The sequence below is a fragment of the Mustela lutreola genome, chromosome 3, assembly GCF_030435805.1.
Source record: "Mustela lutreola isolate mMusLut2 chromosome 3, mMusLut2.pri, whole genome shotgun sequence".
Taxonomy (NCBI): Eukaryota; Metazoa; Chordata; class Mammalia; order Carnivora; family Mustelidae; genus Mustela; species Mustela lutreola.
In genome coordinates, this window is record NC_081292.1 from 53691350 (window position 1) to 53708695 (window position 17346).

General features: G+C 46.8%; 1 protein-coding gene across 3 annotated transcripts in view; it reads left to right on the top strand.

The window, feature by feature from the left end:
• The window catches only part of PAG1 (phosphoprotein membrane anchor with glycosphingolipid microdomains 1), a 142568-nt gene that overhangs the window by 110335 nt on the left and 14887 nt on the right, over positions 1-17346 (top strand). For all 3 annotated transcript variants that reach the window (XR_009351696.1, XM_059166144.1, XM_059166146.1), the window contains 4 exons: positions 7873-8079; positions 9602-9653; positions 12789-12885; positions 14546-15147. Coding sequence is in view for 2 of the 3 variants with exons in the window: in XM_059166144.1 (XP_059022127.1) it covers positions 7955-8079; positions 9602-9653; positions 12789-12885; positions 14546-15147 (876 nt within the window). In the remaining variant the exon portion in view is untranslated. The remainder of the gene's footprint in view (positions 1-7872; positions 8080-9601; positions 9654-12788; positions 12886-14545; positions 15148-17346) is intronic.

The window sequence follows — 17346 nt, forward strand, 5'->3', positions numbered from 1 at the left end:
GAAGGATACTGGAGCATTTGTAATTAGCTGTCCACCCCCAGTCCAGCCAGCTGTTAAAACATACCTGATCATTTAGATACCATCAGCCATGAATGGAGGATTTGAGAGGCATTTAGGTCAAGCAGTAAATTTCGGAACCTGCCAGCAAAGAAACGTTAAGTTGTTATTGGTCACACCTTTTACTATTATGGAAAAGAAACTGGCTGAATCACTCTACCTGAGAAGCCAAATAAAAACAGGGCAAACAGTGCTTAAGAAAGCGGGGCTGTCAAGACCTGGTCTCAGGAAGCTGACCCTTGGGTAAACACCAAGCCCTCATGGGGTCCTCTAGGTCCCCTGGAAGGAGAGCACGTGCTGAAGCATGGCTGGGAATGAGCAGGGAGCAAGCCAGAAGAGACTGAGCATTCTAACCTCTGGTGCTAAGAGCAAGTCACGATAGAGGGAAGTTAAAAGGGCCAGGAAGAAGGGCAAGGCTCCCACATCCCAAACAGGCAGACGGCTGGGGATGGTGAAGGCTGGGGATGGTGAACAGCGTGGGGCTGGCCACTGCCCGCCCTCTGAGGACACGCCGCTGGGGGTCATGCTACAGTGGAAAGAGCCGGGGACACCGAGTCAGGAAACCTTTAGCTGTGTGACCCTTGACACGGTACTTAACCTCCGAGTCTCAGTCTCCTTGCCTCCACCAGAACACCATAAGGAGGAAGAAATGTAACATGCGGGAGAGTGACTGGACCTGTCACTCTCCCGCATGTTAGTCCAGTCCCGTGTACTCACTGGAGAGTGAGCACACACTCACTTGGGCTTTTTCAGTCTTTTTGATTTCAAGCCTTTGAGGGCTCTTCAGGGCCTGGGTAGAGCAAGATGATCACAGGAGGGAGGCAGGCAGTACCATGGAAATCTATCAGGGAGGCCGACAAACAGACTTTTGGAATTCCTTGAGTCCCTGCGGAATTTCAACACCATCTGAAAAGACTGAGAAAGAGCAGCTTCTTCTCACCCTTCCCATCTCTGAAGGCCTGGTCAACATTCACCTCCTCTTTTTCTCCTCTGCTCTTTTAGTTCATTCGACTGTTAATTCATTCAGATTATTTATTAAGGGCCTACTGTGTGCCGCTCACTAGGGCTATAGCTGTGAACCAGATAGGTCTGTTCTCAGCGCCCACTTTTGACCTTTGCCCAATGGAGGAGACAGCGAAGAGCTTCATCATTTCAGTTTTGAGTAATGCCAATGAAGCAAAAAGCTTTATAAGCTTTTACAAAACAGGCCTAAACTGGCATGTGCCTGCGTGTGTGTGTGTAGAGTGGGGGCTGAATTGCAGCGTCCGGAAAGTGGCTCCAAGGAAGTGACACTTCAACTGAGATCTGAAGCATGGTTAGGCTTTCATCAGATGAAAAAACGTGAGGCGAGCCAAGAATAGTTAAGGCTCCTCTTTCCCTTGAGACATGGAAGCCCCAATGCCTTTTGAGGGAGGGAAGACAGAGGAAGGCATGAAAGGCCCTTGCTGAGAAGGGGTCAGAGGAACGCCGAGCTCAGGGGCGTAGTGGGGCCACCAGTGCTGAGAGGCCGCGAGGATCCATGTGCACAGGCACCGACGTGTCCCCTGCTGTGCCTTTTCCCGAGAGACGTTCAGCTGCTTCGGCGACAGTGCAGAGAAGCCGGGTGGTGGTGTTTAAGGTTTGGTTTGTGTTAAGGTTTAGCCTTAAGACGTACTTGGCTTATTTTTTAATTATTTGCTTGATGTGCGCATCTCTATTCTTCTTCTCTTCCTTATAAATCATTAAACTTCATTTTTAGAGTTTGCTTGGGAATTTTATTCCTCATCTTTCCTACAGAAATAAGCATTCAGTAAAAAAAATTTCTTGATTGGTTTCTATTTTCCAGTTTATGTTGATGCTGAGGAGAGGGGAGAAATGAAGTGGACACATCCTGCCTGCTCCCAGGGAACTTTGAATTTAGTGCAGAAGAGCAAGGGCACAGGAGATAGACCGTAAAGCCCAGGTGCACACTTCCCGTTTAGACTCACACAAAATGAAGCCCTTTTACTATGTACCTCACCTGGTCTCCAAGAATCTATTAGTATCTCCCTCTTCCCCCTCCCCCTCTCTCTTGAGATTTACCATTAAAAATAAAAAATGAGGGGGCCTGGGTGGCTCAGTCCATTGAGCATCTGTTGATTACAGCTCAGGTCATGGTCTTGGGCTGTGTGATAGAGCCCCTCGTTGGGCCTTGCACTCAGTGTGGAGTCTGCTTGAGTCTTCTCCCTCTTCCCCACTCGCCTGCTCTAAATATATATATATATATATGTCTTTAAAAATTACATGAACCTTAAGAATTGGTCTTCAGGTCAGGATACGAGCAAAAGCAACCTTAGAAGTTACTCCTTACCCATCAGCCTCTTACCCCTTGGCTTTACTAAAGACAAAAAACCAAAAATGGTGATGGGGCTTTCATAAGCAATAAACTATATTACTTCTGTCACGTGAGTTTAACGTTTTGAAGACAAGCGAGAGCCACACAGACCCCTCCCCTGGAAAGGATCAGCTTTCACGTTTCCTATGTGGATCAATACATTTGGTACTATGAAAAGTAATCAGGTTACACTGACAGATGGCCTTCAGGATTTATAACTTGCTCTGAGAATGAATGCCTGGCTTGTTCTGCCTTCAGCAGCAACCCTTGATAACAGGGTCAGTTTGTGACCTTCAGGATTTCCAGCTTCCTTTGTGTTAACGCGCACAGGTGCTGTGCTTCTCTTGAGCTGCAGAGGAAGAAATGTCAAGTCATTGCTCCATGGTGGTGCTTTAAAATTTACAGTTCGAGAAACTATCAACAAGAAAACTCTTACCTTGGAGTCCTTCACCACCTTCTGCTCTTTGGATATATTTTCCCCAACTCAGGAAAAAAGAGAAATAGGGACATCTTTGTGACGACCTTATTTGGCAGAGAACCTTTGTGCCTTAGCAAGATGGACGACCAACACTGGTTTGGCTCCCCGTGCTCACCGCAGACCTGGCTCACGCGCATCTGGAGCACAGCAGCTTGCCTAGATCAGAGTCTCTCTAATCTGAACAGAAATCTACCTGAGTTTAAATACATGTGCTTAAAACTCTTTCAGGGGACTCGAGAATCGTATCGAGGGGTTAATTTAGCCTTAGCCTGGGCATCTGCCCATACACCTCACAGGACAGGAGCCCAGCAGAGAAATTGGCTCCTCAGCTATTGTTAAATTTGTCTGGCTAATCTGTGACTCATAATGTGTCATTTTATCTCATGGTTCCCACACCTGGTCATGACCGGGAAGGAGGAATTCCCATGGGGTTGTGTCCTGACTTCCCTCATTTTGTCTATCAGTGAGGGGTCATGAGCGAAGGTGGTTTCTATCATGCTTAATTATGAGTTGACTAGGACAGCTATAAAATGGTAATAATGACTATCATTACCAACCTCGCCTGCTTCAGAGGAATCAAAGTGTCTGCTTCTATCGCTGATCTCACTGGCCATCCCAACTGCACCAAACTGTTACTTACACGGTCTGCTGTGATCAGAGCACCTGCCTGTTAAGAGAGTCAGAAAACCAAGTAGCTGTCATTTGGTCGTCCCTTGTCACTAATTTCATCTGGATTTGTTGTTGTTGTTGTTGTTGTTGTTGTTTTCTTTCCTGTTGGAATCGATTTAGGTGGCTGATAGTCTGGGCTAATGAAGATGAAACACCTAGCACAAGACGCAAACAGCAGTCTTTCCTTGAAGGGGCTGATGACTGGGCTGAGACTAGGATTATACCGCCACCTTGTGGTTGACGGTGGCACCTGCTTTTAAAGTGAAAGGCCATGGTTTTTTCCTGATGGAATCCCATATTAAGAACATGAAAGGATATAAGCAAAATAATTTTGTGCAAAATACTTATTAAGACTAGCTTTCCGGATCTTTTCAGAGAAGCCCCAGCAGAAGTTCTGTAACCTCAAGTACTGACCTTCCTCAGAGCGAAATGACAAGTCCTCACAGTAGTCTGAATGATATAAAATTGGGATGGGAGGATCGGACCATTGCCGACTTTACAATGTCACACATTTGTATTAAGTGACACTCCCAGCTGTGAGTGTACTCCAGTGCAGCAGTAATGAGGTCTATTCTAAAACAAAAATAAATGATATGCAACTGTTAGTCTTTCATGAATACGATGACCTTCAGCTCATCCCAGTAGGGCGTATGGGTGCCGACATAAATGTTTGCTGGGGTACAATGAATGGTGTTCCCTTTCCCTATGTTGAGTAACTCATAGAATACTTAGAATGTTTACCCATGTGGTCTGACAAATATTTTTCAAACTTCCAAGAACTTATATTCCACAGTTGAATGCAATCTTATTGAGTCAGGTAAGAACAGGACTGAAAGAAAGAGGCTTAAATGACTCCGTGAAAACATGAGAGATTGCCCCAAATTGTTCATGGTGTCCAAATTGTCCTACTGCTACACATTAATTCTGGATACTCAGAATACCATCCCTGATATAGAAGGAAAATACGATGGTCCTCAGGAACATATCACAGGCTTTGGAGCCTTTGATTCTCTTTTCCACAAGGAACTTGTCTGGGAAAAAGGCACAGTGTATAAGCTGGCAAACGTCATCATTGCGGCAGGAGCCCTTCCTTTTCAGGGTGACTTTTTACTTCCCAAACACTGGGCCTCTTGTCCTCTTATTCTATCCCGCTATAGCTAATCGTGATAGAAGCCTTCCAGGCAGAGGGAGCGTCACAAATTCCGCCCCCCCCCGCCCCCCAGTTTAAAGCACACTAAATTGGCCCCTGAGCAGTGCTTTTAACCTCCATGAAACCAGCGCCTGAATCTAGTCTTGGGAGGAGAGGCGACTGCACTGCCTGGACCATCCACACTAGGCCTGTACTCTCATCCCCAGCAAGAAAAAGAACATGGAAGTGATATGAGCATCCGGACACATGGTGGGGTTCCATCTGGACATACAGTCCTGGCTTAATTGTAGATAAGACCCCAATATGGAAGGCAATGACCAGAGGGGGAATGGGCCAGAGAATTCGGAACCCGAAGTCCCGACAAAGGAAGAGACCAAGAGAGAATAACATCAGCAACACAGCCTTGCTGTACAATAGGAAACACCCCCACACACCCCAGGTCTGCTGCAAGGGTCCAGAGGTCAGGTGTGTGCAAACCCCTGCTCTCCCACCAGGCCCCTAAAAGGGGGGCTACCCTTGCTGCGCTGCCACCACTGCTGTGACCTGATCCTCCCGTGGAGTTTCACTCTGAGGCTTCTAACAGGCAGAAGCTGCCCAAACCACAGGAACCCTTGTCCTTCGGGAATACAGCTCAGAAACGCACTGATGGTCATGCTTTTCCTTGTGAGATCCTTGTCCGGGAACAAAGTAACTCTTTTAGTAGCTTTTCAACAAATTTTAGTTGAAGGGGAGTGAGCCAGGAGCCTTGACACATTTTCTCTGAGTCACATCTTTTTTTCAGTAGCTCGTAATAATCCGCTCTCCTCGTCTCCCTACACCGCTCTGATAGGCTGGGCACCCCACCTAACTTCGTTGTATTCTCCCCACCTTTCCTGTTGAGAGAGACCACGTGTGCAGAAAGGGAGAAAGGTCCTACAGATTCCACACTGGCTTGCTGCATAGATATCTGGCTTTTGAATAATTCACAGAGCAAAATATTTTCTAGGAATCTGGCACGTTATAAATAGACACTGATTAAATCTGTTGTATGAGCGAATGAGTGAAGGAAGGAGGGAACGCGCAAACGCTGCGCAACAGAGCTCTCTTGTTTGTGTTTCCTAAAATGTGTCGTGCTTTGGGCCTGTATGTAAAAATTTATTTCATATATATTCATAGGTCACCATGATTTATGTGCTTGCTTGAATATATTTTAGTAACTGGTTGTGGTGCCAATTTGTCGTCTAAATTTAAAGTGAATTATTCATTGCTTCAACAAACCAGAAGCAAAGCGGTGGTTATTTTCATTCAGTTATAGCTGTCCAGGGGCAAACATACAGAAGCAATTTGACCATCCATTACTGTATGCGTGTATTGTTTACAGGCATAATATATAACCAGCGCAGGAAGAAAGACGCTCTGTATTACGCAGGAAGTTGTACGTTTATATATTTACAGAGCATTAGGAAGTGTTCATGTTGATTCAGGGCCCCAAGGAAAACATGGACTTCATCTAAAATGCTCTCTGCATACATTGTAGGTCAAAGTTTCTTTTTCTCCAGCTTTTTATTATTCTTCGATCTTGAGTATTCAAATAAATGTATGTGTTCACTTGGAGAAAATTTGGGCCAATTGAACTGCCTTTGCCAAAATGGCTTTTATTCTCCAAGCCCTTTCAAGGGGCACTCCTGCTTGGCACTAAGCCAGCCAAGTGCTGGCTTGAGGCACACGGCATGGCGCTCCCAGAATGTACTCACAGCTCTTTCACTGAAGCAAATGACAATGTAAATATGGGTCGTCTTTTGCAAGGAAAAATCATTTTTTCAGTTCTGATTAAGATAATTTGTTTATTCTTGAAATTTGAGATTAAATTGAAGGTGGTTCCTTTTAAGTTAGAATATTCTAGAATTGAGCCAAAGCAAATGTTCTTTAAGCAAGGCCTTTCTGACAAGAGAGGACTATTAATTTTTTAAAAATTTGAGTCTAGTTGACAGCCAATGTTACATGAGTGTCAGGTTTATAAGATAGTGATTCAGTTCTCTATAGGTCATGCTCTCCTCACACAAGTGTAGCTCCCATCTAGCAGCACACAACGCTGTTACAGTACCAGACTGTATTCCCTATGCTGTGACTTTTATTCCCGTGATTTATTCATTCCATAACTGGAAGCCTGTATCTCCCAGGATAATCATTAGTTTTTAGTATACTGCTCTATTTTTCAAAATCTGTAACTGAACATATTCCACAATACTCATGTGACCATTTTCATTGAGAAGGCTCACAGCTGGAACAGGGAGCACGCAGTCGCCCCCGCTGAGAGGGCGCTTCCTCTAGGGGCTAAGACGACAGTTCTAGAGTCCACAATGGCTGGACTCCCATCCTTACCCTGCCACTCCGCGTCTGTGCCGTCCTGTGAGAACTTACTCAATGTCTCTGCCATTCAACTTTCTTGCCTGAAAAATGGGGATGAGCTGGGCGTTCTTCACAGGCCAGTAGCAGTAAACAAGGAAAGTGTTTAGCACAAATTCCAGGCCAGGCCAGGTACTGAAACGTACTAGGTACAGCTTTTGTGCTTAATTTGTAGTTTTTAATAAAGAGGTCTTATGTACTTCTGGTGATGTGTTCTTAGCACATGCTTTCATCTGTTCGTTGGAAAATGTGCTTATGAAGCGCTCACAGCAGCTCAGTGAAAGCTGGCCCTGAGGACAGTCACAGTCACAACAGATAACTGTTCTGGGGTCAATATAAAGACATTCTCCTTCATTAACTGCACCAGCCTTCAACCTTCTCCAAGAGTGGTAGCTTTGAGAACTAGGGAGATAGGTGGGGAGGGTGTGAACTGTGTTTTTTGAAAGCTGTAATAAATGATTTCCACTGCTCTGGGAGAAAAAAAATCCAAATAAGCATTTGTTTGCTATGGAATTCATGTGATCTCATTTGATTTGAAGACCTTAAGAATCTGTCCCCCAACATATTCAAAATAGTAAGCCATCCATTGTGCTGGGCGCTTGTGCATCCCCACTGTACGTTTTTAGGTGAGGGCAACAAAGGCCCTGACACCAGAGACCCAGCACGTCCCGCACACCCCTCCCTGACTCTGCTCAAAGCCTCTCTCCCGACACGTATGCATTACAAGACTCTGTTACTTCAGTGAGAAGTTGTTTTCAGAACACACCATTCTCTCTGCAGGAAGACGAAGCACCCCATGCCTATGTTCCCCGTCTGAAGGACTGACAGACTCCATCAGCGTGTGCCACTTCGCGCACCCACCATGGGCCCCCCGGGGAGCGTGCTGAGCAGTGGGCAAGTGCAGGTCGTCCTGTGGGGCAGTTTGGCCGCTGTTGCTGCTTTCTTCCTCATCGGCTTCCTGATTTTTCTGTGCTCCAGTTGTGACAGGTGAGAGCCAAGGGGTATCCAGTGGACCCCTAAAATAATCCGTTCCCTGTACCCAGAAGATTCTACACCTGAAAAGCATGTAGGAATCCCACTCCACAAGCATTCACAGAAATCCCTGTGTTAAAATTGACCTCTCTGCTGCAGAGCATCCCAGGACGTTTTTTTGAGGTTGAATGAAAATCTGTATCTGATTTTGCTGAGGAGCAACTGGAAGAAGCCTCATGTATGAAACTTCCCAGAATGCAATTCTTGCCCCTCTTCTGAGCACATCCTTGTTAAACTGTATGCTGTCTTTTGCCATCTATGCGCATTTGAAAATCTTAAGACTGATGTGTCTTAAAGGTACTTTTTTTGCTGCCCCTTGAGAGTTACTGAGAATTATTGCTGTTACATGATTTGAAAGGATCATTTTATTAAAGATTGGTAATCTAGAACTACTGTTTCTTAAGAAACAGATTAATTTTCCTATGGGAGAGATGAACTGTTATGAGAAATAATCATCTTGTCTTTTTTTTTTCAGAATTAAGCTTCTTCTCCTCCACCTCTCCATGTCTCCCTCATATAAAATGTCTGTATTCTCCCAAAAGAGATCTTTGTTTAGGAGTAAAGTTCTTTCTAATGGGGAGTGATTTCCCAGGTGCTCAGACACTGTTAGGATGTTGACAGCCTCCGCGTGGATAGGTATAGACCAGCCAGCCCTCTGCCAAACACTCCTCCCAGTGACTTCAGGAGAGACCCTGAGGTCTCTGTCAAGAGGGGGGAAGTCTGATTCTCTGAACCAAGTAGCCTCCTAATCCCTGCCCAGTTTGGACCTGGGGCTCTACAGTTTGGTCTGAGTCCGATCAGGAACGTAGCCTACAGAAGAGTTTGCTCCCCTGGACGTGGGAGGACCTGTCTGTAATTATTTACAGTCCCACTAGGTGTCACTGTTGCCCTGTACATATGGGGGGAATGTAGTCTCTAGTACTGCTGGCTTTCTTTAAACTGTCCTGAGTAAAAATAAATTCTATTTTTATTCGATGGACTTTTCCATAGACTGGAAGTACATGTGACTCATCCCGAGAGCATGTATCCTTCCCGACGTGCCAAAATTTGTATTTTCTTTCATTATTTTTCCAGTCCCATGGCAGTGTGCAGTCAACTTAGCAAAGATCCTGAGTTAAGACAAATGAAGAGTAGAGAACTGTCTGGATTTTGTTTAAAAAAAAGCACAATCATTTATAGTATTCTAGATATGAACGTGCCTAGTCCTCCTGTTGTAAACTTGTATTTTCTAATCTGGGAGAAGAGGGAGACCCAGAGAGATGACCAGTCTCATGCTGAGACTTGACCCCCCCTCAGACCCTGATGCCTGCAAAGGAGTGATGGAGTCCCTGTCCAGATTTTGCTTCCTTGGCAAAATAAACCAGGATCTTAAAGAGAGATTTAAATGTTGATAAATATTAGGATAGAAAGGGGAGTGTATGTTTGATGTTAGATGGCATGTTTGACATTACAGCAATGTTTGGTTTTTCCATTTCAGAGAGAAGAAGCCGAGGCAGCAGAGTGGGGACCATGAGAACCTGATGAACGTGGTGAGCCCATGTGCACATGTCTGTGTGTGCTTTAATACCTCAGCCGCTTATCTGAGCACTGTGCCCATGAGCTGCCAAGCTGAAGGAAACTGAGGGAGAGAACCCAGCCAGAGTTTGCTGGCTGCCTAGGCGGTACCCTCTCTCTGTAGGATTCTTACTCAGCGTGGCTAGAGGCCTGTGCAATTAGCCAGATTGGCTGGGAGAGTTTCTAAAATGGATGCACTCGTGCTGCTGCCAGAGAGAGCCTTCGAGAGCTCCAGCCTACCTGCGACCGCAGGGCCGCCTCTGCCCAGCTCCAGCCTCGTACCCGTTTGCTGCATCTGTGTAACAAAGGACCACAGCCTCTGGGGCTTAAGTAACACATGGACTGTCTTGGAGTCCTGGAGGCTAAAACTGGTGATCTAGGTGTCCACGGGCTGGTTCTTCAGAGAGCTTGGAGGGTGAATGTGTTCCAGGCCGTTCTGTAGCTTTGGCAGTTTGCGGGCGGTCTTTGCCACTCCTCGGTGCCGTCGCTGTCATGTGCTGCTCTCCCTGTGTCTCTCCATGTGGTCTCTCCGCTCTGCATGTTTCTGTGCAAGCTTCCCCATTAGAAGGACTCCAACATGACCTCATCCTGTATATGACCCAGATGGGTTTCCGCCATCCTCCTTTCTTATGGGGCCTGGTCAAGCCCCTCAGATCCCCCCTGGTGAGGAGCAGGGTGAGCCTCCTGGTCCTGCCATGTTCTCTCCACTCAGGGTCATGCCCTCACCTGACTGAGCCACTCTAGCAGCTGGGGACCGGGCCACCCCCATACTGGCAGGGCTGATGGCATCCGTCTTGCTTGAGCCCATGGCAGTGTGAAAACAGAAGTGTTTCCAATCCCTGGATTTCTCAAGATCAGGGAAAAACTGCTTTGGGGGAGAGGGTGTGAACATGGAGCAGGCAGACGGGGCAGAGCTTCCCCAGGACGGTTCTCACTACTGGTCTCCCCGCCCTACAGAGGGGCAGGACTCTTGTATCCCCAGCAGCTGGAAGCCCCTGGGGTTTCCTAGCTTCCTTCTCTGGGCACACATACCACACCCACTGCTGTCCTGGGTTCTCAGCACCCAGGACCCTTTACCCTTTTCCCATCTGTCAACCCATTTCTCAGCTGCACCCCATGCCTCTGTTCCCACAGACTGCTGCTCTGGCGGTGTTGGGGGTAGGGCGGGCCCTACTATTGCTCCTCCCACATGCAGGTCCCAGGAGCCGAGCTTCTCTGCCACCCCCTCTGCTCCTCAGTGCCAGGTGCCAGGTGAGGTTAGGGCAGGAGTCCCCATGCCTCAGGACTATTTGAGGCTAGGATTTAGTGGTGGCTCTTCTGGGGCTCAGGGGGGAGGGCCTGTCCATCCTGTGTCCTTCCCGAGCAGCAGTTCTCAGGGAGTGGCCTGTGCTGCTGGCGCGGGGCCCAGGGAACTGTTAGCAAGCCCCCCACCGTGTGGTTCTGCTGGATGCTCCCGCCTGAGCGCCCCCGTGATAGACCCCCAGTGCCTGCTCATCCACCCCAGGTCAAGAGCAGCCCTGGGTGTGAGGGAAGATGGTGGCAGGCAGGTGAAAGGAAGACGGAGATGCTCACGCACCACAGCCTTCACAACCCCACAGCCTCTTCTCACACGGGTGTGCATGAGAGAAAGAGCTCAGGAGTGCACATGTGCACAGGGGCAGTGGTGTGCGAGCTCACGCATATTGCTTGTCCACCCGGCTCCCTGTAAGAGCTTCTCTCTCAGCTTCTAAATCTTGTTCAACTTGCAGACTCGCCATTTAGCCCAAAGAAGCCCCTGCGGACAGCTTCACCACCAACAACAACCCCGCCCCCAATCCCAGCTCTTCTACATCCAGGCTCCCCCCTGAGCCCTAGAGCAGCCACAGCTAAATCCTAGTTTCAAACAGTCCGAGTGCCCTGGAGTCTGTGCCTGGGGCTACCGAGAGAGAGGGAGGCTCACTCCGGGCTCCCCTGCAGGATGTCTGTCATGGAAGCTGAGATTAGACGTGGTGGCTAGAACCCATTATGCTACTTCAGCAGAGATGGGTTGGGATGCTGTTAGGAGCCAGAATGGGGGCCTTCCCCCTCCACCACCCCTCTGACTCCTGTCCAGGCGGGACCCTTCTGTGCTATGAGAGTCTGCTATGAGAACCTAAGTTCGGGGCACTCTTCACTCAGGAGCAGCAGACTCGCAGGAAGGGTCCATGACACAGTGTGAGCTGTTTGCTATTATTATTATTATTATTATTTGGTCCCCAGTTAAGAAGTCAGAGAATTTATGAAGCCAACTGGCCAAGCTTCTGGGGCTGCTTATATAAGAAGTTTCCATGTGGACTCCGGGAACATGACCCAGCTGTGGCCTCCTGGGCCACACATGCTGTGTCTTCTGCGAGTAGGATGTGGGAACAGGTCCCATTAGCAGTGATTCCGGCTGCCGCATCTCATTCCATGTAATATCCCCACATTCGAGCCCGGCAGGAAAACGGTCAGTGCCGTTCTTCCCTCCAGGCATCCTGACTCTGTGACAACAAGAAAGATTTGCAGACCTGCTCTTTAACATACGGTGTTCTTGTGAACCCTGATGCAGAGACTTGGCAGACATCAGCGACGTTATCCCCTTCCGCCAGGCTGCAGTCTCTTCCCATCTTTCCTTCAGAGGGCACGTTTCTGCTAAGAACAGCATCTCGCAGCCCCTGTGGCACAGCGATGAGCCTGCTGTCTGCAGAGTCCCTGCTGACCAGCACGGGAGTCTTGGTCCCCTTTTCACCTTGAGCTAAAGGGATTGATCCCTTAGGTCCCACCTGTAGCCCACTTGTAGAGCACTGGGCAGAAAGCTCTGCAGATGGTCTTGGAAGATTCCCAAGGTGCTGAAGAGTCCAGGACCACTCTGTCTAGTAAGCTCCACACCCTGATGGATGTGGTCCGTGCCTGAGCTGGTGCAATAGCCGTGAGCGCCTGATAGCTGCAGAGCATTCCCAGTGTGGCGAGTTCAGCTGAGCAGCTCAGATCTGCTAGGTAGCACTTAAGTTTGAGTGGATCTGGGTTTCTGTTGTTGCTGTTTTAATTTGGAGGAAAAGCCATGGCGACTGTCCTCTGCCTAAGGTCTGATCCATGTGGTGTTTGCTTTGCAGGCTTCGGATAAGGAGATGTTCAGCCGTTCGGTTACTAGCCTGGCCACAGACGCGCCTGCCAGCAGCGAGCAGAACGGGATACTCACCAATGGTGACAGTAAGTTCCGCAAAGATACTGGCTTTCCACGCAGGCCTCGTCTCCTGAGAAATGAGTCATTTCAGAATATGCAGCTCAAAAACTAGGCAGTGTGTTCTTGCTCACTCTTAGTATTCCTACCGGTTTCAGCACAAATAAGCTCATTTGGATGAAAAGCTAATATTGATTCATTGGCTTCTCTGTGCCATTGCTCTAAGATTTGTATACTAACTCATCCCGGTAAGATTATTGTTATTAATAGTATTATTACTCCCTGTAAGATAGCCCTTGTTACAGCTTATGCATGAAGAAACAGTGGCATGTTGCTGCTTCAACCAATTACCACAAACTCAGAGCCTTAGAACAACAGAAATGAATTAACTCAGCGCCCAAAGTCAGGGTACCAGCAGAGCTCCATTTCCTCCCGAAGGCTCTGGGGTGAATCCATTTCCTTACCTATTTCAGCTTCTTGAGGCCGTCAGCATTTCTTGATTCCTAGCCTTTCCCTCTATCTCCCCATCTCCCTCCAACTCTCCCGCCTCCTGTCACTTCAAAGGACCCTCATCATTACACTGGGCCCCCCTGGGTAACTCGGGCTGCTCTCCCATCTCAGGCTCAGCGGGTCGTTCATCTGCACCTCTGTGATGCTGGGGTACACACACCGCATTGCCTAGCACTGTGCTAGACACGGGCCCGGGCTCCAGGGGCCTTACAGAACCCCGGTCTAGTCAGTAAAAACAAAGATTAAAACTCATAAGTCATAAACACACACATACACACGCATATAAGGACTATACATAATATGTAAGGACCGTATGTTATATAAAAAGTATATAAGAAATATATGCATGAATATCGATATTTAAGTACACATTTATACATCTGTACTTATACTTTTTAAACGTCTATATAAAGACTATAAAATGGAGCGACAGTCCTTTAAGAACTTGTTCGCTGCCATGTTAAGTGTCAGAAGAGTGGGGCTAGGCTTTGTTGATGTATGACATATGATGGTGATGACGATGTGCTTTAACGGTCTCTGGCAGGTCATAGGCACTCAAAAGCATTTGACAGAGGGATGACTGAATGGCTTCACACAGTGCATATCTGTGGAAATCTAAGAATTTCACATTTGATTTTCTAATTTGGGGTGGAAATGGTAGGGAAAGGGGCAGCAAGACAGAAGGAAGACCTTTAAAGAGCCACGGGTGTACCGTCCCTTTGTACTTGCGGGTGAGGGTACCTTTTACCCCACTGTTTCCACCATGTCTGCCAAACAAAAGTGGCCACTGAAAAGTGGATGGCTACCAATTATTCCCTCCAAATGGAAGGCGGCCACCATGTGTGCCCCCCACCTTTGGTGCCCAGCCTCTCACAGAGTCAGACCTCTGGTCACATTAGACACACTGCCTACAAGAATCCCACCAAGGAGCAATGAAAGTGTGAACCCAATTTATAGCTAAGACAGTTTATTAAACATTGTATTGGAAAGATGTAAAATAGCTGGCCCTAGTTTCAGCTGTGGTTGAAAAATCAACAATCATATCGTCTACAGTTTGCAGTGTAGAGTCAAATAAAAAACAAGCACCTTGATTTAACTTGACTTTGCATTACCCCAGTTCACTGCAATAATTATTTAAGGCATAGTCTTTTTCCGTTTTTAATACTTTTGCTGCTTCAGTCCTTTCAGAAGACAGTACTCTGACCTGCATGCAACATTACGAGGAGGTCCAGACCTCAGCTTCGGATCTGCTGGACTCCCAGGACAGCACGGGGAAGCCAAAGTGTCACCAAAGCCGGGAACTGCCTAGAATTCCTCCTGACAGCGCAGTGGACACGATGCTCAACGCGAGGAGCGTGGACGGGGACCCGGGCCTGGGGACGGAAGGGCCGTATGAAGTGCTCAAGGATAGTTCCTCCCAAGAGAATATGGTGGAGGACTGCTTGTATGAAACTGTGAAAGAAATAAAAGAGGTGGCAGCAGCCGTGAACCCAGGGAAAGGCCACAGCAGCAGGTCAAAGTCGACTTCCGCTTTGAAAGAGCTTCCGGGGCCCCAAGCCCCCGAGGCGGACTTTGCTGAGTATGCCTCCGTGGACAGAAACAAAAAGTGTCGACAGAGCGTTAACGCAGAGACTGTTCTCAGAAATTCATGTGACTTGGAAGAGGAGGCCCCACCACCTGTCCCTGTTAAACTTCTGGATGAGAATGAAAACCTTCAGGAGAAGGAAGAGAGCAAGACAGCGGAGGAGGGAGCCGCAGAGGGGACCAGCGAAACCAACAAGGTGAGCTCCCGTGGTTTTCTTTCTGGTGCTATTGTCATGATTAGGCATCGAGCTCCTCCTGGGGCTTTTACTGGCACATCGTTCTGGGAAATATATACAAACACTTTCAGGTTCGCTGAATGATGAAAGCTGTTTTAGCGTAAGCTGTGTTTGACTTATTCCCCCCTCCAAATAGTAAAATACTGAAAACTCATGCTTGTAAAATATTTCTCTGTTGGCACCTAACTTGGATATTTTCCAGTTTTTACATCATGTTTAACTGGGATCAAATATTATTTTCTTCATTTTGAAGATCAGGAATTGAATGGAGACTAGACTCTTGGCCACAAAGTTACCCCTTCTGCTCGTTGCTGCCTCAAGCAGCAGGGTGATCTTTACCCTCCGGGACGAAAAATATGTTTATTTTCTTGTTTTTTCCCCTTCATCCACCATTCCCAATCTCACTGCCCTCCTCCCATAGGCATCCATTCAAATTTTTTTTATTAACATATAATGCATTGTTTCAGGGGTACAGGCCTGTGAATCATCAGTCTGCACAATTCACAGCGCTCACCATAGCACATACCATCCCCAGTGTCCATCACCCCGCCATCCTCTCCTTACCCCCTTCACCCCCTAGCAACCCTCAGTTTGTTTCCTGAGATTAAGAGTCTCTTATGGTTTGTCTCCCTCCCCAGTCCCATTTTGTTTCATTTTTTCCCTCCCCGCCCCCCACAGCCTCCCGCCTCACCTCTCAAATTCCTCATATCAGGGAGATCATATGATAATTGTCTTTCTCTGACTGACTTCCTTCACTTAGCATAATACCCTCTAGTTCCATCCACATCATTGCAAATGGATTTCGGGTTTTTGATGGCTGCATAGTATTCCATTGTGTGTGTATTTGTGTGTGTGTGTGTGTATACACACACCACCTCTTTATTCATTCATCTGTTAATGGACATCTAGGTTCTTTCCATAGTAGCCTTAACTCTTAAGTTTAGATATTCAACAAAGCTTTGAAATGTATTAACAATGGCTGAGCCGGGGCACCTGGGTGGCTCAGTGGGTTAAAGCCTCTGCCTTCGGCTCAGGTCATGATCTCAGGGTTCTGGGATCAAGTCCCACATCGGGCTCTCTCTGCTCAGCAGGGAGCCTGCTTCCTCCTCTCTCTACCTGCCTCTCTGCCTACTTGTGATCTCTGTCTGTCAAATAAATGAATAAAATCTTTAAAAAAAAATTTTTTTTAATAAAATATAAATAAATAAATAAAACAATGGCCAAGCCTTCTCTCTTTCTGCGAACCAGGCCACAACAGCCTGAAATTCACATCTTCTGTTGTAAATATCTCCTTGGAATTTAACTATGCCCAGTCTTCTTAGCCAACTACAATATAATTTCTTTTCTCTACACAGGAAAAAGCAAGGTTCTCTCATCTCAGGTTTTGGTAGGAAGGACAAGTAGGTCAGTCAATAGTAGCCTTAAAAAGGATCTGGAGTTCATGATCAAAAGGTGAATCCTGACTCTGGTTATAGAGGTCATACCACGGAAGTCATTCTTCACAGTATTCTCTGAATGCATTTCGACTTTCCTATTACCCATGAAATCAGCTGCTGAGAGCCTCAATATAGGTGTTTATGAACCTAGTCATGAAATGCAAAAATGCAGCCTAACATTTGGACCTTCATATAAATTGTGCCTGAAGCAATTAAGGCTTTTTTACTTAAAAGCACTTGAAAGATAAGAAGGTCAATTATCTAACCACCACCGGTAAACAATTCTCCAGATATCACATTAGAATCTGAAACTATCCATCTGGGAATCAGATTACTTTTCTACAGTAATACAAGAATGAATAACTCATCATCTCCATTATAAACAATCCTAATTTTAAGCAATTCAGGGAACTTGAAATATTTAATATTCATTCATTTTTTTCATTCATGCACAAGAAGATTTTAGTGAGCACCAACTATGTGCCACACAATCTTCCGGGTGCTGAGAATACACTGGTCACCAAAACATACAAATGAACAAAAATTCCTGCCCCAGTGGAGCTTACACTTTAGTGGGGAGAGAGAGACATAAATAGACACATAAGTAAAGTATATGGTATTTTAGAAGGTTTTAAGGTTTACAGGGAAAAATTAGAATAAGGAGGACGAGGAAAGTAGAGTGGGAGTACAGCTGTGAGTAGGTGGTAAGGGGACACCTGCTGTG